Genomic DNA, 22,898 nt, shown 5'->3' with positions numbered 1-22,898 from the left:
CTTGATAACTGGCACGGTGGCACCCGATGGGTGTTCTCCTTTCTGTTGTGGGTGCCAGGACTATCTACTCCTCCAGCATCCCTAAATTTTCTACTGCGTCCTCCATCATTTCTCATGGTGCCTGGTCCCCCCCCCCCCCCTTCCTTTCTCCCCTGCCCTCTTCCCTATCTGCTCTGCCCTCCCCCCTCTCCCGGTCGGGTCCCGTATCTTTCCGATTCGGTTACCTGGCTCCCTTCCCCTAACGGCCTCTTCAATGCCTACTCCGCTTGGAATTTCCTGAGACCTAGAGCCCCATCCGTCCCTTGGTGCAAGCTTATTTGGCTGAAATTAGAAAGTATTAAAAAACAGAATTAGAAACTAAAAGATTTATAATAGCTGTCAATCCAGAAGTATGGATTCCAGACTGGGATCGAAGGGAGCAGGGAAAAGGAGGAATAGCATATCAAAATCTCACCATAAACTAATGGTTGGATCTTCCAAAATCAACTGAAGATCAACATAAACTGCTGCCAAAACAAACCTATCGCAGGCACTAACATGGCTGGAAAACTTCAGAATCAATGGGGAGATGGAACAGCAGTAACAGTTGTTTAAATAAGTTATAAACAACAGTGATATTACGTGGATATGAGCCACGACAGTGGAAAGGGGTCTGCTGGAAAATTGCTGGACTGAGTAATGTAGTCCTAGATAGGTAGGAGACCTACTAGGAGCCAGATAACAGAATAAATAGCAAAAAGGGGCTGCTGGTTCACATGGACAGCCTAGGATTTAGGTTAATTCTAGGGTTTAGGATGGGAATTTGGGAATGGGTCTTATATGGTTTTAATATGCAGGTTTAGGGGACTATTATGATATAAAAAAAAAAAGGATTTGGTTCAGTTTAAAATTCCTGCAGAATTAGGGTTACGGTTTCGGGTTTTAGGGTTAAGGGAAACTACCAAAACTAGGGTTTCAAGTGGGCTGTGAGAGCTGGGTTTGGGATCGAAGGTAGGGGACTGTGAGGGGAGGGTTCGACCAGGATATGGTCCAATTCTGATGGTCAGAATGGGCTGTGGGCAATTTAGGGCTTATGGGGCTATTATGGAGAAGAAGGATTTAGGGTTTTGGGTGATGGATATGGGCAGCAGTTGGGATCGAGTGTAAACCATGGTGAGGGGAGGCTATGGCTTAAGTTTGAGAGGATTCTAATGGAGAACAGATCTGGACAGAATTGAGATCCTCCTAGGGTTTATGAAAATAAAACAAAAAATTAAAATTCAAACTCACACTGGAATCCACTGGCAGTAGCTTGAATGTTTGAAGGATGAAACCACCTTCGAAGAGAGATCCTCCCAGCCGTCACGGTGTAAAGAGTCACAGGAATCCACCCACCCTTCCACCTTGAAGTCCACAAGGATGCACACTCACACAGGGGAGCAAGGAACAGCAGCAATGGCAGCCACGAAATCTGTTTTTTAACTTCAAAATAATCTGTGGGGGAGCCCTCCACGATCTACTTTATTTATAATATAGGCCTAAGCCAAATCCTAGTACAACTTAATGTCTCTTCCTTCTAAAATCGTGGAAGGGAGAGTTCTAATCTAATTTAATTAAATTAAAACAGTAAATGTCCTAACTACTCCTACTAACTTAAAATAAAAGAATCTAACTTAAAAACAACTAATTTAAAGTAGATTCCATATTAGCCAATAGAAACACTTCACTTAAATTAGACCCATTGAACCAATTGGATGCAACCAATTCTAAGCCGGTTCAATCTAAAAACAAGAAAATAAACTAAGTATGGAAAATAATAAATCCTAATCTATGGCTCCCTATTCAAACCCTAAGTTCAGGGCCTCTTCTTCTTCTTCTTCCTTCTTGGAGCTGCATCACTGAGAAGAATAAGATAGAGAAGAAGATAGAAAGATAAAGGGATATGACCTTGGTTTCACCTTTTCAAAGGCTGGTGGTAAGACTTTACCACGATAGGGTTGCTGCTACTTCACCATCGGAGCACACACTCACAAGTCACATGAGCATACTTTTCTCAATAGCCAAAAACCGATGGGGATGTTCTCCCTTTCTTGTATTTATAAAATAAAGTAAACCAATTACAAAAATAGAACTCTCAATGCGTGGGAGAGAGCTAGTCAGCATTAGAAACTCCTAAGATACAATTACAATGAAAAAAAAATCTACTTTCTAAAAGAGAACTGAAAATAGAAACTAAATAATGACAGCAATAAAATCTGATCTTCCTCCACGTGATATCTCCAATGGGGCCCACAAATATCTTTTAAACATTATCCCCATGCAAGGCAGCAACCAGCTCCTGAAATACCTCCACGCAATGGCCAGAATGGACCCCACACAATCTATTAAATATTCCTCAAGCTCTTCTCCGAGCAAGCTGTCTATGGGCCCACTATAAATGTCAAAATATCTTCAAGTACTGCTGGTCAATGGCTACTTTGGCGGCAGAAACTTGGGCTTAAGTAAGACCAACACATGGGCCAAATATGGGCCTGAACATCACTAAAACCGACGGCCAGAAAAGGCCTTGGTTTGGGGCTGGATATATCTTAATCCATCCGAACTATCTAGGGGCCTGTTTGGACTGGCTTTGGCACTGCATCATTAACCCAAAAATGTCAAACAAAAACCTTTTCCTATAGACAGCATTTTGTACCTGAAACATCAGCTCTAAACGTTTGTGAGGAGAACCTAAACTTTCCGACTTTAGCCATTAGCACCTACCAAGGTAACTTGAACTTTGGGATGCTGTTAGTTTTAACAATGGACTTTCGCACAGTTTAAGTTCCCCCTGAAAAATTTTCTTGTTCTTTTATTAAATGTTCTCTAGATCCTACTCTAGAGAACCCATATTAACCGACTAAATACCTTCATATTTATCATGCATCAATATCAGTGTTTACTAATAGATTCGCCAATTGCAGGGATTTTATGGTGGATCCTGCTGCAGTATTTGGGATGATTTTTGGTAGTGAGTTCTTTGAAGACTATGTGGGGCAACTTGCTTTGGGTTCAGTGGCATCCGTTGAGACGGGAGAAGACTCACAGGTCCCAGAAGTGAGGAGGCAAAATATTCAGGAGAAGTTGAAGGTATTTGTCTTATGCTAGTGTTTGTAAATGCATTGACTGTTTTTTCACTTCATTAATGTTTCATGTCTTTGTCAAAGTGCAGGAGTTGCAGAAGAAAAGGGAGGAAGTGCTGATAAAAAGCCTGAAAGATCGCTTGCAACCTTTTGTTGAAGGCCAAACTGATGAATTTATAAAACGGGCAAACTCAGAAGCTCGTCGTCTTTCACAAGCTGGTAGTGCTTTGTATTTCCTATACTTTTCACTGTTTCCATTGTGAAGAAACATAGTGGTTACAAGCGTGAAGGAATTTGCAGTATCCTCCCTTGCTGAAGCCTGTCACAAGCTTCTTTGACCTTTTCTGAAGTCCCCATTTAATCAAGTAAACCATGTCTCCTCCCATAACTAAGTGAATTATCAAGAGAATATTTGGATCATAGTTATCAAGGCGACGCCATGGCGTCCAGTCTCCTTGGTCACCTTTGATGCCTTGGGCGCCTTGCCGCCACGGCAGTGTCGCCTGGATTTTTTGACCCTCTAAAACGCCATGGTCGCCTTCCTGCCTTAATAACTATGATTCGGATATTCATATTACACATAAATGCATTCTTCCCTTTGCTTAGTTAGACTATTCAAATTTAATCTTATCTTTTTCTATACTATCTCTCGTATGTTGAATAGCCCTAGAGGTTGCTTGAACATTCTCTTAACCTCCCCTGTTATGTGTCAAGACTCGAAGAACTTCGGGTCTCGCCACCAAGTGGACTCAAGTGGCCCTCTCAAAAGTCGACAAGTCCAAGGTGTGAGACGCCTTAAACTTAAGGCCAAACAAGCGAAATCGAGGCCCCTGGCTGCCTCGATCATCAAGAAGAAAAAGAAGAAACCAGCTCAAGTGTTGGGTCCATTGACCCCCACCGCATGAAGGCCAATATGCTCAAGACCCGGATGATGGGCTGGACCTTACTAGTCAACAATTCTCTTCAACAAGGTCCACCAAGGTCCATGAGCCAAACTTCGAAAAGTGGGCCGATAAGCCCATGGGTTAGTCTCCAAACCCCGATGATTGGAGAATCGTCAGCCATGACGACATCATAAGAATGGCTTAGCAACTGACCTATATATATATATATCATTCCTCAATGCCGAAGAGCATCTAGGGTTTTCAATTTGCACTTGAACTATCTCAAAGGGAGTTTTAGGGCATCCTTGAATTGCTTGGAAAGCATGAATTATTTTAATTAATTGGGGATACCCATCAGGACATTAAGGAGAGATGGAAAGTTTATTTCTCCTTCTTATTTATGATTGAGTCAAGATATCTAAATTAATCACTTTACAGAATCTCTCTCTCATTAATTTTCACCACCTCATTATCAGTGCTAGTGTAACTAAAGTTACACGCCATATACTCCGTCTTCGTTCTGCTTCTCTTAAAACCTTTTGATTCTAAGGTTGATCTCCAAAATTCCAACTTATTGTTAATTCCTGCTTTTGTCTCATCCACTAAACAATATCATCAGCAAAAAATATACTCCAAGGAACCTCATCTTGAATGTCTCTGGTTAAATCATCTATGATAAGCGTAAACAAATAAGGGCTTAAAGTTGATCCTTGATGTAACCCAATTCTAATTGAGAATTTTCTACCTTGACCCCTCACAGTTCTTGCACTTGTCACCAAACCATCATACTTATCTTTAATTATGTCCACATATTTACTTGAAACACTTCTCTTCTCTAGTACTTGGCATAAGTTTTTTCTAGGTCAACAAATACCATATGAAGATCCTTCTTGCAATCTCTACGTCTTTCCATGAGTCTCCTAAGTAAGTAAATAGCTTCTGTCGTGGATCTTCCTAGCATAAAACCAAATTGGTTCTCCGTAAGAGTAGATTCTTGTCTCAGGTGGGTTCCAATAACTATCTCCTATAATTTCATAGTATGACTCATTAGTTTATGCCTCTATAGTTATTGCAATTTTGAATATCACTTTTGTTTTTGTGAATCGGAACCACAATGCTTCTCCTCCATTCATCTGACATTTTCCTCGTGCTCTTAATCTTATTAAGCAGCTTGGTTAGATAAGATAAACCACAACTCCTAAGCTCTTCCACACATATATTGGGACCAAGGTTCGAGAACTCGCGAGATCTCGGCGAGTTTCTCGGTTTTGGGCCATACCGAGTTGAGTTAGCAGTCGGTTCCTAGAAGTGCAATTTCTCGACCTTGCCGAGATCTCGGTGATATCTTGAGGCTCAAAAACTCATTATTTTCAATGCAAAAAAAGATCTCGGAGAGATATCGAGATCTCGGTTGGGCCCAAAAGTGCTATTTACTTATATTCAACCCATTTTTCACCCAAAAACCCATTTCCAAAGTAAGAGAGAGCAGGGACAGAACTCGAGAGGCTCTAAACCAAGGGGAAAAACACCTCTCCTTCAAATTTCTTCTTCTTTCTTTCGATTCTTGGCTGGAATGCACTGTTTGGAGTTAGATTGAAGTGCCAAAGTGAAGATTCAAGTGCCAATTTGGAGCATCATCACCTATTTGTAAGATTTCAAAGGTATTTTTTATTTCTTCCCCAAATCTATTTTTTTCAAAATTTTTTTTTGTAATCCTTGTTAGATTCATGTTGTTTTAATATATGTTGAACATCTTTGCCCGATCTATCACTTGATGGAGTCGGATTTTTTTTTCAGTTAATAAATTATTTATTATAATTTCTGGAAAAATAAATGATTTATTTGTAAAAAGAAAATGAAAAAAATAAGATGAATAGTGATTGTTTGAAAATGATTTTGATATATGTTAAACTACTTGGGATGCTCTACAGCCCCATGGATTAATTTTTTATTTTTGCCCATTAAAAAAATTATTTTATTTTTCAGATTTAATAAATATATTATAAAAATTAAAAATATATATATAATATTAAGGAAAAATACTTATTGCTTATGGAAAATTATGTACAACATATGTACATAATATTCAACTTCAAATGGTGTCAAATTCATTATTACATTATATTTTTCTTATACTTTAAGGTATAAATAGTTTTATAAAAAATTCAAAATAATATTTTTACTTAACAAATAAATACTAGGGTTAGGGGATAAATAAGAGATAGTTATTTCATAGTTCTAGTAGCTTGACATTACTTTTAAGAGTTATGAATAGCATACTTTAAGTCTTGAATACCTTACTTTAAGTGATCCATGGTTATTAATACATGCGTTTTTATGTAACAGTGTAATACATAGGACATTTTGTATACAATGTTTGATATAGCATGGCAACACGGAATCCCCATGTCCGCTGACAAAAAGTAGTCCAAATGCAATTATTGTGGGAAGTTGCTATCTGGAGGAGCCACCAGGTTAAAGCAACACTTGTCTGGTACAGGCAAGGATGTTTCTTCATGCCCAAATGTTCCTATCCAAGTGAAAGTGGCAATGGCACAACATTTGAAAGGAGGAAGATTAAAAAAATCTGAGAGGGAAAGAATGCAACAACAGCTTAATGAGGCAATACTAGAGAGGGCTGGTGTAGAGGTTCGTGGCGGAGATGATACTGACATTGGGCCTCCACCTAGTGAGTTTCAATCAGAGGCTGAATGGAGAATTTACCAGTAGACTTTGGCTGAGAGTAGACAAAGTTTTCATTTTGATAATATAAGAGCATATGAGCAAGCAAGAGGAGCTAGTGGATCTGGCTTAGTTGCACCAGTGCAAGAAGATGAGAGGAGGAAAAACACTGGGACAAGAAATATACCACGACCCCAAACCCGACCGCGAGTACAAGGTCCAGATCCCATTTTTTAGCAGGATCCCATAACTTTTAGGCAACAAGATGCCTACCAGCCAACCATCCCACAAGTATTTGGTGGTAAAAGAGAGCAAGTTCATGCTTTACCATGGCATTCCAGCCAATGTAGCACAAGGAACATACTATAATGCATTCCTTGATGCTGCAGGGAGGGCTGGTGCAGGATGGAAGGGACCGTCACCATTTGAATTATACAATGTATATTTGCCTTAAGAGGTAGAGGAGCTAAAAGAATACATTGATGGTTTGAAGCCAATGTGGGAGACATATGGGGTTACTCTTATGGCTGATGGTTGGATTGGACCTACTAGGCTGTCCATCATAAATTTCATGGTGAGTTGCAATAAAAAGACTATATTCTTGAAGTCTAGCGATGCATCAAAGCATATAAAGGATGCATCATACTTGTATAAGGAGTTGAAGCAAGTGGTGGAGGAGGTAGGAACAAGGAACGTTATCCAAATTGTGACGGATAACGGTTCCAATTATAAAAAGGCTGGAGAGAAGTTGATGAATAAGAAGAGTAAGAGGATCCGGCTCTTTTGGATCCCATGTGCAGTCCATTCTATTGATTTAATGCTGAAGGACATGGGGAAAAAGACTTTGTTGGCGGGTATGGTAAATAGGGCAAGACAAGTGACAACTTTTGTGTGCAACCATTCTTATGCTTTAGCCTTGATGAGGGAGAAATGCAATGGAGATTTAGTGAGGCCTGGTATCACTCGATCTGCCACCAATTACATTGCATTGAAGAGCTTTCAGAGTAAGGCGATAGGTCTAAGGTGTATGTTTGCAAGTCATGAATGGGTTGGTTGGCAAGGTTCTAAGTCAGAAGAAGCAAAGGCAGCACAACAGACCATTGCAAATGATGGATTTTGGAAGGACTTGGGGAAAGCGGTTGGCATATTAGAGCCAGTGGTGGCAGTACTGAGGATGGTTGATACAAAGAAGAAGCCTACTTTGGGCCACATTTATGCTGCCATCCAAAAAATGAAGGAAATGGTTAGAGCTGCTATACCTCGAAGTACAAAGTCCTACACTAACATCATTGATGAGCGGTGGGAGAAGCACTTGAGTCATCCATTGCATAAAGCTGGTGAGTTCAACATACTTTATACTTTAAATGTTATAACTTTTTTACATTTACATATTCAAAATCCTAAAGGCATTAAAGCCATTAAGTCACTAACAAATCATATTTGTGGTGTTTACTTTACCAGCATACTATTTGAATCCAAAGTATCACTACTCCCATGATCTTGGGCTAGACATAGAATTGTCGAGGCGCTCAAGTCATTACTCGAAGTTGGAGCCCCATCCAAAGACACAAGCCAGAATGATGAGGTGAGAGTATGGGACTTTGGTAGTTAGTTTATGAATGTAATTACTAAATAGGAAATACTAATGCCTCAAATTGAAAATAGATCAAATACTTCAGAGAGGCCTCAGCAAGTTTCGGTCGACTAGCTGCAGTGGAGGGTAGACAAAAGTCAGACCCTGGTAGGTGGCATGATATTACATTTATGAATTATAATTTTATCTCTTTAGAATGTACATATTCTTACTATTCTATATTTGTAATGCAGCCGACTGGTGGGTGCTTTATGGTACAAGTTCACCCAACCTGAGGAAGGTAGCAGTGAGAGTGCTCTCACAAACTTGTTCATCCTCCGGATGTGAGCACAATTGGAGTACATTCTCATTGATACATTCAAAGAGGCGAACAGGTTGGGTAGCGAGCAGATGGAGCGGCTTGTGTATGTGCACTACAATATGAGATTAAGGATGAGGCACATACGTGAAGGAATTGAGGCCAATGATAAAGAACCTATTGAACTGTCCAACATTTTTCAAGAGGACTCTGATGACGATGAGGATCCCCTATTCCAGTGGGTGAGGGATTGTGGTACACCTGATATGGATCAGCCTGGGGAGGCCCGACCCCACCATTGCGTCTGTAACCGGCACTGATGTTGATGAATGTATGTCGACGCAAGAGGGTCGTGCACATGCAGAGTTACCGAAACCTTTTGAGCCTGCTGTAGGAAGTCCTGCTAATGATGATGATGGTGGTGGTGATGACATTGGTGATGCTAGTGATGGTGATGGTGATGGTGATGCTGGTGGTGGTGGTGGTGGTGGTGAGGCTGCTGCTGCTAGTGGCATGCAGAGTGGTGGTTATTATGATGATCGTCATGAGGGGATGTGCGAGCAGTACGAGCAAGAAGTTGGAATGCAGGGGGACCCTGTGCGTTTCACCGGTGAGTCTCAGTTTACGCATGCCACTCAAGATCAAGACCATGGTGGCCACCCTAAAACATACAACAGAAAGAAGGGTCGCAAACACTCACATCAGTCATATGCTCAGGAGGAGGACAACAGCAGTATGAACACCATGCTTACAAGTTTCGGAAGCATGAGTATAGATACTACTAGTGAGCATCAGTCATGGCAATCATCTCAGCATCATCATGGCTATGACTATGGCCAGTAGAGCACGGGTTCTGATTATAGTGCCTATGGTCAGTATGGGCAGTCAGCAGCTGAGTATGACAGTCAAAGCTCTGGGTCAGGTGTTGGGTACACATTCCTAGTCCCAAACCAGCCATACATGCCTCAAACTCAATATGACAGTAGCAGTGGATCTTACACCTCATACCAACAGCCTCCCATGTACCCTAAGATAGGGAGATTGGTATATGTTGATCAGAAGACTTATATGGAAGCTGTGTCACACTATTTGCAACACTATAGCAATTCCATGACATGGGAATTCTATGTGGATCGATATAGGGATGAATTTCTTGTTCAATCTCATTTTATGTAACAAATTAAGTGAACATTGATGTAATGTACATTTTATTTGAATGTTTTGATTAATGTGTACTAATTAGAATGTTTTGATTGTTAATTTGCTATGTTTTACTAAATGATATGTAGATTAGGTTGTTTTAGTACGACTCGTCGCCTACCAACCTATGGTCCAAAGTGAAACTCATATTTGAACTTATTTTTTGGCAAATCTGGGCGTGCCATTGTGTTTAAATGGCCTGAAATAGGCTGGATACCAAGTTTCAGACCCAAAATATGTGTACAACCCACCGAGTTGGGGTCCGAGTCCAAAAAAAAAAAATGCAACAACTCGCCGAGATCTCGGCTCGACTCGGTTTCTGGCCTGGCCGAGATGCCACCGAGACCCGAGTTTTCGAACCTTGATTGGGACCTCATCTGGGCCTTGTGCCCTGCCTACTTTCATTATCCTTAAAGCTTCTTTTACTTCAGACGCCCTAATTGTTTGTATATATCTACGATATGTGGTGTTTTGATGGGTAATGCAGTCTTCTGGGACGCCACTATTCGAAGTGTCTTCATTTAGTAGGCTGCATATAGAGGATGATGTTTCACAGAGAATTAATATATGATGAATGAAGTGGAGAGGTATGTCCGAAGGGTTGTATGATCAACTTATTCCTTTAAAACTTAAAAGCAAAATTTTATATGACAGTCATATGACTGGCTATGATGTATAGTGCAAAATGTTGGGCAGTTAAGAAGCATCCTAAAGATAAACTTAGTGTAGCAGAGAGGGGAATGTTGAGATGGATGAGTGGCCAAACTAGGAAGGAAAAATAAGGATTGATCATATTAGAGACGATTTGGGAGTAGTAGCTCCAATACATGATAAGCTACATGAAAGTCGTTTGAGGTGGCATGGCCGTGTTCGACGGAGGCCTTTGGATGCTCCAGTATGGAGGAGTGATTTGATTTAGATTGAAGGAGCTAAAAGAGCCAGGGGCAGATCTAAAAGGACCTTAGGAGAAGTGATAAGGAAAGACATGCATAGCTTAGGCCTTGTATCAAGTATGAACTCGAATAGAGCTGATTGGAGGGCAAGGATCCATGTAGCTGACCCCATTTAGTTGGGATAAGGTTGAGTTGTTGTAATTGGGGATACCCGATGTTGGAAGGAATAGATCTTTTCAGCATGATGATGAATAATTTAGTTTGTGTTGGCATGTGCAGACTTTCTCCTTCGTCTTATCACAAAATATGTGAAATGAGGAAACTGGTGAATTCAGTAATGAGAGGGTTATAGATTGTTAGTCGAGATTATGTAAATCTCGGTGTGAATGCCTGGTGCTAATATCGAAATGGTGAGGGTAGGTGTGTAATTGTGTTTATTTTTCTTTATCTTATGTATGCCCTTGGTTAACTGTTTGTATTCAATAGAGTGGGACATCCAACATTAAGTTGCAACTCCCAAGTTGCACAAGCTGTTCTCTCTCTCTCTCTTCTTCTTCTCTTTCTTTTTCTCTCATTATTGACATGGTATCAGAGCTATAGGCACTGTTGCAGCTCTCTTTGATTATTTTCTTCTCTTTTCTCAAGACATCTATCGGTATTGAAGTGTTCGTTTCAGATTGAAGTTTTGAGCCTTCTCTTGTCTTTCGTTTGAAGGGCTGCAACACCCTATGCTGTGTTTTGGGATCGTTTAGAGACTAGTTCATGTTCTAAATTAAGAACTAGGTCTCTCTTTATGTTATTGGGTGATTTATGAAGTGAAGAGTGCACCGGAACTTGAAGAACACATGTTGGCAGCACCCTGTCAGGGTTTTGAGATCGATTTTTCCCAGGGTGATTAATTGATTTTTTGGAAGCAATTTTTGAGTTTGCTGGATTTTTCGGGAGCTACAGCAAAGGCTAATTCCCTATTTGGTTCAGCTTTTTGAGATCGATTTTTGTCAGGGTTTTCTGACAAAATCGATATTGGTCAGTGTTTTTGGGAATAAAAAATTTTCCAGAATTTTTTACTACTTCTTGCAATTTCACTCCATCCTTTGGCTGTGAATAATGTCTGAGCACTCGAAGAATGTGGTGACTGAGGTATTGTTTTCATCATGAAATCGTATCACTGAAAAGAAGCTAGAGGGGATTACCAACTTTCAACAATTGAAAAAATTGTTAAGTTGGTTCTACCCGGACGTAATCAGCAGGATCATTTGTTTAACATTAAACCAGATGATGATCCCTTGTGGGATACTATTAATGCAAGAATTTTGGGACAGATGCTAAATTCTATGGATAAAAATTGTTGATTGGGTAACTCACATTGACATTGTCAAGGAGCTATGGGAGTATCTTAATGTGCTGTATTCTGGACAAAACAATCTTTCTCGCATTTATGATCTGTCTCAAGAGTTTTTTTATCGGTCTGATTGAAAGGGTCACCCTTTGACCCAGTATTTGGTTGACTTCAAGAGGATGTATGAGGAGCTGAATTCTCTACTTCCTATCACTTTTAATGTGGAATTAATGCAAAGTAGCAAGAGCAGCTTGTTGTCATGGGATTTTTGGGAGGACTTGGGAAAGAGTTTGATTCAGTCCGTTCTCAAATCCTTAGCGGTGACAAGGTAGCCACACTATCAGAAATATTTTCCCGAGTTCTATGTGTCTCTCGTGAGAGTTCTACTTCAGTGGATACATCAGCCTTGGCTTCTTTCCATCTAACCGTGGACCCAGTAGTGGGGCTGGTAATGGTAAGTTAAAGCTTTGGAGGTCAACCTTGGAAACAAGAGCCTTTAAGATTAGTAGAGCAAAGACGGAATATATGAGGTGTAATTTTAGTCACACTATGATGGATACTGATATGGTGCGAATTAAGGAAAGAGAGATATTGTAAAGTGACTATTTAGATATCTGGGGTCAATCATTAATAAAGAAGGTGACATAGAGGATGATGTTTTACAGAGAATTAAAGTGGGATGGATGAAGTGGAGAGGTGCGTCTGGAGTGTTTTGTGACCAACGTATTCCTTTAAAGCTTAAAGGAAAGTTCTATAGGACTGTTGTTCGACCGACCATGATGTATGGGGCAGAATGTTGGGCAATTAAGTAGTGTTATATTGATAAGCTTTGTGTAGTAGAGATGATGATGTTAAGATGGATGTGTGGAAAAATAAGGAAGGATAAAGTAAGGGCAGACTTGGGAGTTGCGCCGATCAATGACAAGTTCTGTGAGAGTCGTTTAAGGTGGTATGGTCATATTCTACAGAGGCCTACGGACGCCCCTGTAAGGAGTGATATGATTCCGATTAAAGGAGCTAAAAGAGCTAGGGCAGGCCTAAAATGACCATAGGAGAAGTGATGAGGAAGGACATGCATAGTCTAGGTCTTGTTCCAAGTATGACCTTGAACAGAGCCGATTGGAGGCCAAGGATCCATGTCGCAGACCACATTTAGCTGAGATTCTTCTGATGTGCTGGGCTGTGCCTCTTTCCTCTTACTATCTTTTATCTTTCTTTTTTTTATTGGGATCCATGTAGCCGACCCCATTAAGTTGGGATAAGGCTGAGTTTTTTTTTGTTATGGTTATTGTTGTGGTAATGGTAATAGTGGTGGTGGTCGTGGTCGTGGGGCTGGTCATGGTAAAACTCCTACTTCGGGTACCCAGATTGCTTCTGATAATTCCAATTCGGTGAAGACTTGTCACCATTGTGGTTGCCCAGGACATATCCAACTTTTTCATTGGAAACTTCATGGCAAACCACCTCAGCAACAGTTTGCTAATTCTGCTGCTACTACAGAGTATGTTATTTCTTCATCTCCATAGTCTGAGGGTAAGACTGTGAAGATGTCTACTGAGGAGTATGCACGGTTTACCCAGTTTCAGATTTCTCAGTCATCCCAGCCTCCAACAGCCACTTTTGTTTAGATAGGTAATGCCACTGTATGTCTTTCGATTGCTACTTCTCGTCCCTGGATCATTGATTTAGGGGCTTTGGGTTATATGACCGGTGTTTCAAGTATATTTTCCTCCTTCCATAAATCATCGTCTAGTGTTACTTTAGCTGATGGTTCCTTAGCTAAAGTGACTAATACTGGCACTGTTCATGTTACATCTTTGTCCTTATCTTCAGTTCTTTATTTACCTGACTTTTCTTTTAATCTCTTGTTCGTTAATAGGTTTACCAAAACCTATAATTGTTCTGTAACCTTTTTCTCTGACTCATGTATTTCAAGATCTTATGACGAAGAAGTTGATTGGTAAAGGTTGTGAATCGGGGAGCTATATATACTTGAGGACATTTCATCTGTGGCATGTTCCAATGTGGTGTTGCCTCACCAGATTCATTGTCGCTTGGGTCCTTCGTTGGAGAGTTTGAAACTGTTAGATACTCGTTTTCGATCTCTTTCTAGTTTAAATTGTGAGTCCTGTCAGTTTGGGAAACTTCATCGTGTGAGTTATCCTCCTAGAGCCAATAAACGGTTTGACCAACCTTTTTCTTTGGTTAATTCTGATGTATGGGGTCCTTTTCCAGTCATTTCCAAGTTAGGTTTTCGTTATTTTGTTACTTTTGTTGATGACTATTCCAGAGTTACCTAGCTTTATTTAATGAAAAATCATTTAGAATGATTTTCCATCTTTTGTGCATTTGTGAATGAAATTAATACTCAGTTTCAGACTCCTTTGCATGTTCTTCGTAGTGATAATGCTAAGGAGTATTTTTCTGCCCCCTTTTCTTAATTTATGGTTCAACGTGGTATTGTTCATCAATCCTCTTGTGCTGACATTCCACAACAAAATGGTGTGGCCGAGAGGAAGAATAGACATTTAATGGAAGTCACCTGATCTCTTTTGTTTGAGATGAAAGTGGCTAAACCTTTTTGGGCAGATGATGTTTTGACTGCGTGTAACCTTATTAACCACATACCTTCCTCTGTTTTACGTGGTGGTATTCCTTATTCTTGTTATTTCCTTCTATGCCTTTGTTTTACCACCCCATGTATTTGGTAGTGTTTGCTTCATTTGTGATCATCGTCCTGGTGTTTTGAAGTTGGTGACTAAAGCTCTTAAGTCTCTTTTTGTTGGTTATTTCCGTACCCATAAAGGTTATCGTTGTTACTCTTTTGACTTGCAGAAATACTTGGGTTACTGCTGATGTTTCCTTCTTTGAATCCACTCCTTACGATGCATCTTCTTTTACTGTTTCTGAGTTGAATGATGATCTTCCCGTTTATGTTGTTCAGTCTCTTGTTAACACTGTTCCACAGGCTGCCTCATCACCGACACCTCCTATTGTGTTCCAACGTCACCAATTGAAAGTATATGCCCTACCCGTTCCGGCTGCCTTTGCTCCATCTATTTCTTCACCTGCTGATCTTGAAATGGGTACTTCTTCTTCCTTGGAACCTTCTTCTGATCTTTATATTCCTATTGCTCATCATAAAGGTGTTTGGAGTTGTATCCAACACCCCATTTCTAACTTTGTGTCCTATTCTGGTTTGTCTTCTACCTTCCATTCGTGTTTGAATATTGTTGAAAATCATCCTATTCCTAAGTCTATTGCAGATGCATTATCTATTCCTAGTTGGAGGGCTGCTATGAATGAGGAACTGTTGGCGTTGGAGGAAAATCAGACCTGGGATCTTGTTCCCTTACCCTCTGGTAAATCTGCCATTGGTTGTTGTTGGGTGTATGCGGTGAAGGTAAACCCTGATGGATCCTTGGCCTGTTTGAAGGCCTGTCTTGTGGCAAAGGGCTATGCCCAAGTATATGGTGTAGACTACTTGGATACTTTTTCTCCTTTGGCTAAACTTACTTCTGTTCGTATTTTGATTTCCCTTGTTGCTACTTATCATTGGCCTTTATATCAGTTAGATGTTAAGAATGCCTTTTTGCATGGGGATCTTCATGTGGAAGTTTATATGGAGCGACCTCCTGGATTTATTGCTCAAGGGGAGTTTGGTCTAGTGTGTAAACTCAAGAAATTGTTGTATGGACTGAAACAGTCACAATTGGCTTGGTTTGGCCGGTTCACTGAAGTTGTGTTAGAATTTGGGCTAACACGGTGTGGTAATGATCATTTAGTGTTTTTCCGTCATTCTGATCGAGGGAAAATATTCCTTGTCGTTAATGTGAATGATATTGTCATTACAGGAGATGATGCCTCTGTTATTGAGAACTTGAAGGTGCATTTGCAGCAAAAGTTTCAAACCAAGGATGTGGGAAAGTTTAAGCTTTCTTAGGTGTGGGAGTGGCTTAGTCAAAGAAAGGGATTTCGCTTTCACATCGAAAATATGTTATTGATCTTCTTTCAGAGATAGGGATGTTGGGCTCTAAATCTCTAGATACTCCCATGGATCCCAATTTAAAGCTTACAGCTGATGATGGTGATGTTGTAGGTGATCCTGACTCTTGAGAAGTATCGGAGGCTAGTTGGGAAATTGAATTATCTAACAGTGACTCTGCCTGACATTGCCTTTCTTGTTAGTGTGGTGAGTCAATTTTTGTCTGCTCCTCGAACTCTCACTGGTGCAGCTGTGCGTATCTTGCATTACCTCAAAAAGGCTTTTGGACGTGGTTTCCTCTATAGTGATCGTGGCTATGGGCGGATAGAGGGTTTTTCGGATGCTGATTGGGCGGGATCTCCAGTTGACAGGAGGTCAACTACAGGTTATTGTACATTTGTTGGAGGGAACCTAGGGTCCCGAAAGAGCAAGAAACAGACAGTAGTTGCTCGTTCCAGTGCAGAATCAGAATATAGGGCCATGGCACAAGCTACTTGTGAGTTAATGTTGTTGAAACAATTATTGACTGAGCTTGGATTGTCAGAAGATTCTCTTATGCAATTATGGTGTGATAATCAAGATGCTATCCGTATTGCTTTGAATCCTGTGTTTCATGAAAGAAGGAAACACATCGAAGTAGAATGTCATTTTGTTCGGGAAAAGCTGCAACAGTGGCTGATTTCTCCTTGTCATGTTTGTACAAGAGAGCAACTTGCAAATGTTTTTACGAAGTCTTTGGGGAGTGTAAGAGTGGATTATATTTGTAACAAGTTGGGCATGATTAACATCTATGCTCCAGCTTGAAGGGGAGTGTTAGTCGAGATTATGTAAATCTCGGTTTTAGTGCCTGTCGCTAATACCGAGATGGTGAGGGTAGGTGTGTAATTGTGTTTATTTTTCTATTTCTTATTTTTTCCCTGTTATGCCCTTGGTTAACTGTTTATTTTCAATAGAGTTGGAGATCCAACATTAAGTTGCGACTCCTCTCTCTCTCTCTCTCTCTCGTTTTCTCTCTTCTTCTCTCATTATTGACATAGATTATGAAACAATGATGCTTGCACATTATTATTTTATTTTATTTTTAGTTCTATTAGTGCTTTTCATGCTGTTGTTTTTCCTCTGTCTATATCTATTCTTATTCTTATGAACTTATATTTGCTGCAAAAATCAGCCTTTGGTGAGGCTATGTTACACACTATTGGTTATATTTACACGAGGCAATCTGCAAGAGCGCTTGGGAGGACCAAAAGATATATGGGAGTTCCATTTTTAGCAGAGTGGGTACGAGACAAAGGTCATACTATAAAATCTCAAGTTACGGCTGCTTCAGGTATGATTACTTCTGCAACTAGGAAACCTTTTGGGAAGAGAAATTGGTTGATTTCATTCTTTCCAAAGCTTCTACTTCAAACTAATGGGTCTCTATATTTCTTCCTTATGTAGGTGCTGTGTCTTTAATTCAAATACAAGAAGGGATGAAGAAATTGGAGCAGGGTGAAAACAAAGAAGAGAGCTTAGTGAAGCTAATTGAAGAAAAGAAAGATGCCATGGTTAATTCTCTTTGGAAGCTAAATGTTGTTGACATTGAATCAACTCTCTCACATGTTTGCTATGCGGTAAGGCTTGGATATCCCACCCCTGGCTTCCTTTGTTTTGAAATGTTAATTATGCTGAATGGTATGATAGAGCCACTGCGACTCCCATCAAAGGGGTAGTTCCCCACCCAGGAGCTACTTTACTGTATTCTGAAGTCAATGGTTTCAGCAAGTCCCCCAGACCTGTTTGCTTTGGATGAGCTCTAAAACTACCCTCAATGCTTTGTGTAGCCATAAGTCCTATTGCATTGGTTGACGTCTGTTGACTTTGTATACCATTCCGTTGTAAATAAACGATCTTATCGATAGTATAACCTCAAATGAAGAAAGCTGGGGTAATTCCTTTGGATGAATTATAACTATATAATGTTGTATGTAGAATACGTACTTATCCTGGAATTTTTACGATTCATCAGATTGGTATCCTGGCTGGAAATCATTCCAATCAGAAGATCCGTCACATGTGATCTATCATATATTTTGGATGGTCAGGAAGAACTATCCTGATGATCAGAATTATTACTTCAGATTGGTTTCTGACCGGAGGATCTTAGATGTGAAACCACAAAGGGTTGGCAGGCTGCCTTACACTCTACCTTGTGGTTTCACAATATTCTTAACTTGATATGCATGTTAGCAAGACAGCAGAACCAGATGCTAACAGGCAGAGCATGTGTTTTTAATGTAATCAAACTGACACTCCGATCTTCCTGTTTTGGGTGAGGTTGGGTTTGGCTAGTCCATACTTTTAACTCAGTACAAGTTAAAAAAAAAATTCAGATGCAGGTCTTTGCAACTTCAGGCATCATCATCAATAATTAGTCAAAGACCCAAGTTACACTAATTTTGGTGAACACATCTAAATAACAATAACAGAAGTTCTCAATTTGCACCATGCCTTGCATGCCTGATGTCACAGTGAGGGGACCTAATTTCAGTTAGCCAGAAACTTGGCTGTTCAATCACTTCACCCTCATATAGCTGTACATAATTTAATTTATCTGCAAGCTATCCAAGTAGCTGTACATAATTTAATTTATTTGCAAGCTATCCTAGTCAAAACTATTGTCCTGGCACAGAACATGGTTCATGAATTGGACAGTGGCGAAAAGAAATGATTTTCTCTCATAGTTGGATATGGCTCAAGGATTCAAGGATCAGTATCAGAACCGAGATCATTCCCAGTAAATACTGATCCAAATCAGTATGGATCAATCCAAAGGACTGAAGCCTGGTACTGCCATTGGATCAGCTGATCCACTGTGTCTAATATATTGAACCAGTCCCATCCAATACCAGTTATCACCTCCTCCTTGAAATCATAATATGGTTTGCCTACGATAGGCTTTAATTCTTTGGCTGGGTGAGAGGATGCTGCCAAAATCTATTCACTGCTGCCTAGGCTACTGGCCATGTTCATCACCTCAGCTGGCCTGGGTTTTTTTCAGTGTTACAAATGACAGATACACACAAAAACCCAGAGCGATTCTGTTGGGAAGAAAAGGAATTGAAGTTCAGTTTTTGAATCCTGTTTAGAGCATTCCAATGAGTTGATTTTTTTTAACTTTCTGGACTCTTGAATTCTGCTTGCTTTACTTGGAAATCTTTGTCAATCACATAATTCTGCTTCAGGTTCTCAACGACCCTAGTGTTTCAAAGGATGTTCTTAAGCTACGAGCCAAAGCATTAAAAAAGCTTGGTACGATCTTCCAAGTAAGTATTGGTTTCATTTACTTTGATTTCCATACAAATCTGTCATTTCTTAGTGATATTCTATACAATCTTATAGTAAGCACCAGATGCTTTTGAGCTATGATTATTCTTGTTGTTAAAGTTATACTTGTGTATTTTGGGGTTTCTTGTAATGTTTCTTTTATTTCTGGGCCGTTTGAGTAATAAATCATATGTTGAGGTGTTTCTTGTAATATCCATCTTATTTATGTTATAAATCATATGCATTAAACTAATTGTTTCCCCTTTTATCTACAGTGTCCTCGCAAACTAGTAATCTTGCAATCTTACACAGTCGCTTGCTATTCTGAGTTCTTGAAGTTCATGAATTCAATTGTGTCCTTGTCAAGGGTCAATATCACTTGAGCTGACTCGACTATTGGTTGGGGGTGAGGGATGTTTAATGAACAGGACACAAAGTAGAAATAGACAGGCCAGGTTTAGTCACTGTGGTCATTTGAGGACATGTTTTTAAAAATCAGATCAGAGTCCATGGAATCAGCTGATTCGAATCTTGATCGACTTACCTTGATTTCAATTCTTCCCTATTCTGAAGAACGAAATTGGGATCAGTCTTGATACCATTTAGATTTCAATTTATGGCCATTATCTCCTTCCTGTAATTCAGTATAAGTGCAGAAAAGCGTTGAAATTCACCTCTTGTAGCTAGTTCTACAAGATTTTTTGTTCAAACACTTTAAAAATGAGAGATATAAGGAGATCTATGCATTGGCCTACTGATTCTAGCTTCTAGGTTTCCAACTGGTTCAAATTGGAATTGAATCGAAATCGATGGAGGTCAATCCCATTGGATACATGATAAGGACTTTCCAAAATATTAAGACAAGAACAGGGAATGTAGGACTTCTCTTGGCAATACTAGATATTCCTTTTGTCATCTCTTGTCATGGTATAGTCCCAGTTGTTCTGTGCAAACAACTGGAATGTAGGACGTTTCTGGGCAAGATATAGGGCAATAATGGCAAAAGAATTTCAACTGTGACCACGAAGAAGACATTGATCAGTTGCAACTTTCCTCCCAAATAAAAGACCATTTCTTGTCATTTGCCATAAAAGGGACCTGATGAGTCCATGCAAGCAGCTGTTATTGGTGGATCTGTCTGGATTGGACACATTTTGCATGTTCAGGGTAAAAGACTGAACCAGTTAGGAGGCCCATACCAGGAGTGACTAGAAAAAACCGGCTTGCAGTGAGACCATCAACTAAAATACCACTTGTGTCATGTCTAGCCAAAAAGACCTCTTGTGTCCATGTGACCACCTGCATTGGTGGGTTTTGTTTTTCTTCTGGATAGTAGGTAGGTCATAACAAAAGGAAATTCATTCACTTAATTGAACACTCTGGTATTCAACATGTTTGTTGGTGCTTTGTGGATATTTTTAACCATAAAATTGATGCAGTTGCATGTGCACAGCTGGACCATCATGACCCGATCTGGAATCCCAAACCAAGGCAAATCGGGCCCAAACTGGAATTCTGGTCCAATAGGGGGTTGGTACGGTTTTTTCGTTTGTTGGTGTTATTTATGCCCATTAGTAGTTTATTATTTATTATTATTTTCTGTTAGCAGTCGGGGAGGGGAGTTTGATTCATACTCTACTTCAGTCATAGAGTCTGGATATGTTTGGTTTCTGTTTACGTCTTTAAGTATGCATGTAAACCATCCAAATATGCGGAGATTGAATGGAATGAATTTTTTATTTTAGTCGTTGAGAGCCAAGCATAGTTGTACGGCATAGGTGTGCCCTGACAACTATGGAGCTAAGGATTGCCTGTACGTTTCTCCTCCTTTTCTTCATCATCAATCCTGCCCCTCTTCCTTATTTATTTCTCTTATGTTTTCTCATTCATCTTCCTTCAGTCTAAGGTACGATCTATTCCAGTTCATCTCTCATTCTTCTTCTCTTTCCTATTAGTATTCTGGTTTATTTATTTTTTTATTTCTTCCTGTTACCTGCAGGTTTTTTTGGATTAAACATAAACTGCCAGGTCTCCTAGGATCCTAACCCATTGGGTCTGAGATTTGGGGCAAAGGATACCCTTCCTTAGGTGATCTAAATTGTAGAATCTCGCTTCCCAAATCGTCTCCTGTAGTGAGATACAAACCCACAACCAGACCTGGTTCCTTGCTTACCACCAAGTCCTGTTTCAGAGATTATTGGTTAAATCTCAAACTACTGGTTTGAGGGACTGGTTGGATTTGAAAGGATTATGGGTTAGCTAACAAATCCTAAAGTTTCAATCCGATTGGTGTTCACATGAAAGAGTTCTCTCCATCAAAGCAGAAACGCCTGTCTTGTAAAATTCTTTTTACAGTTCGGTTCTTCACCGATTATCTACTCTTAAACCTGAACTATTCCAGGAAATACGAAATAGTCACTCATCTTCTATTGGGGAGTTCGTTCATTTTAGTGGGCCCATAGCAACCTGAAAGTGAGGTCTTGTGACACGGGGTTGCATTAAAAGTAGTTTCTAGTTATAGTGCGTAGCTAAGTGAAATACTGCATGGAAACCTCAATGTTTACCGTACACGGGAAGAAAAGGGGGGGGGATTTGGTTAAAAGGCTTTATTTGTGAAATTAACATCAATACCTTCTTGCTGCTTTTGGAAGAATTACCCTGCTCTCTTTTCCTTCTGATAAATATTTTATACTTAGTAAAAAATGTCTTGTTTTTTTTTTATGGTTTTGGAAAATGAATATTGTTGCAAAAAACATATAAATTGTCTTGAGAACTTCTCTACTTAGTTTGGGTTATGAAGTAGGGTGTCATTCAAAGTCTGGCTCAAACATCCCTATTTTTGGCCGAACTGTTAAATGTAGTGCGTACGGGATTTGGTTAAAAGGCTTTATTTGTGAAATTAACATCAATACCTTCTTGCTGCTTTTGGAAGAATTACCCTGCTCTCTTTTCCTTCTGATAAATATTTTATACTTAGTAAAAAATGTCTTGTTTTTTTTTATGGTTTTGGAAAATGAATATTGTTGCAAAAAACATATAAATTGTCTTGAGAACTTCTCTACTTAGTTTGGGTTATGAAGGAGGGTGTCATTCAAAGTCTGGCTCAAACATCCCTATTTTTGGCCGAACTGTTAAATGTAGTGCGTACCACTAAAGCTTCTTGACTTTCAGGGTGCCAAGGCTAGCTACAGAAGAGAAAACAGTTTGCGCTATGAGAGTGATACCAAGATCGATGGTGCATCATCAGCAACAGCAGCAAAGGAATCATGATATGATTAGGTAATTGAAATCTGTGCCAACGGTTAATTTGCTGTTTAAAGTGGGTGCAGTTTATATGTTTCCATGTTCTAGTCATCCATATGCTAAAATCCTTCTGTGGTCACTTTGTTATTGATGTTCTTGTTATTGTCTATGTTGGTTTAAATGTTACATTCAGCATTCCAGCTGGCAATATTGTTGTGGTGTTTTCCTTTCTTTTCAACAGATTTGTTTATTATTCTGAGTTGTGATTAAAACTGCTTGGCTCTCTCTCTCTCTCTCCTGTTGGGGGAAATGGAAGAAACTTGTAAGAAGAGTACCAAATAGAGTAGTGATTTAGAATGAACAGTTGGAT

The 22,898-nt window shown here is 39.7% G+C and overlaps 1 protein-coding gene across 2 annotated transcripts in view; it reads left to right on the top strand.

Annotated features, from left to right (window-relative positions):
- LOC122662477 (chaperone protein dnaJ 10-like) overlaps window positions 1-22,898 on the top strand; it is a 38,635-nt gene extending 15,737 nt beyond the window's left edge. For both annotated transcript variants that reach the window (XM_043858115.1, XM_043858114.1), the window contains 6 exons: window positions 2,943-3,108; window positions 3,191-3,320; window positions 17,148-17,306; window positions 17,420-17,592; window positions 19,204-19,284; window positions 22,457-22,898. In XM_043858115.1, coding sequence (XP_043714050.1) covers window positions 2,943-3,108; window positions 3,191-3,320; window positions 17,148-17,306; window positions 17,420-17,592; window positions 19,204-19,284; window positions 22,457-22,555 — 808 coding nt within the window. In that variant the 3' untranslated portion in view covers window positions 22,556-22,898. The remainder of the gene's footprint in view (window positions 1-2,942; window positions 3,109-3,190; window positions 3,321-17,147; window positions 17,307-17,419; window positions 17,593-19,203; window positions 19,285-22,456) is intronic.

The sequence above is a fragment of the Telopea speciosissima genome, chromosome 5 (assembly GCF_018873765.1).
Source record: "Telopea speciosissima isolate NSW1024214 ecotype Mountain lineage chromosome 5, Tspe_v1, whole genome shotgun sequence".
In the NCBI taxonomy this organism is placed as follows: Eukaryota; Viridiplantae; Streptophyta; class Magnoliopsida; order Proteales; family Proteaceae; genus Telopea; species Telopea speciosissima.
The sequence above is the reverse complement of the archived record's forward strand: the minus strand, read 5'-3'. Positions and strand labels throughout refer to the sequence as shown.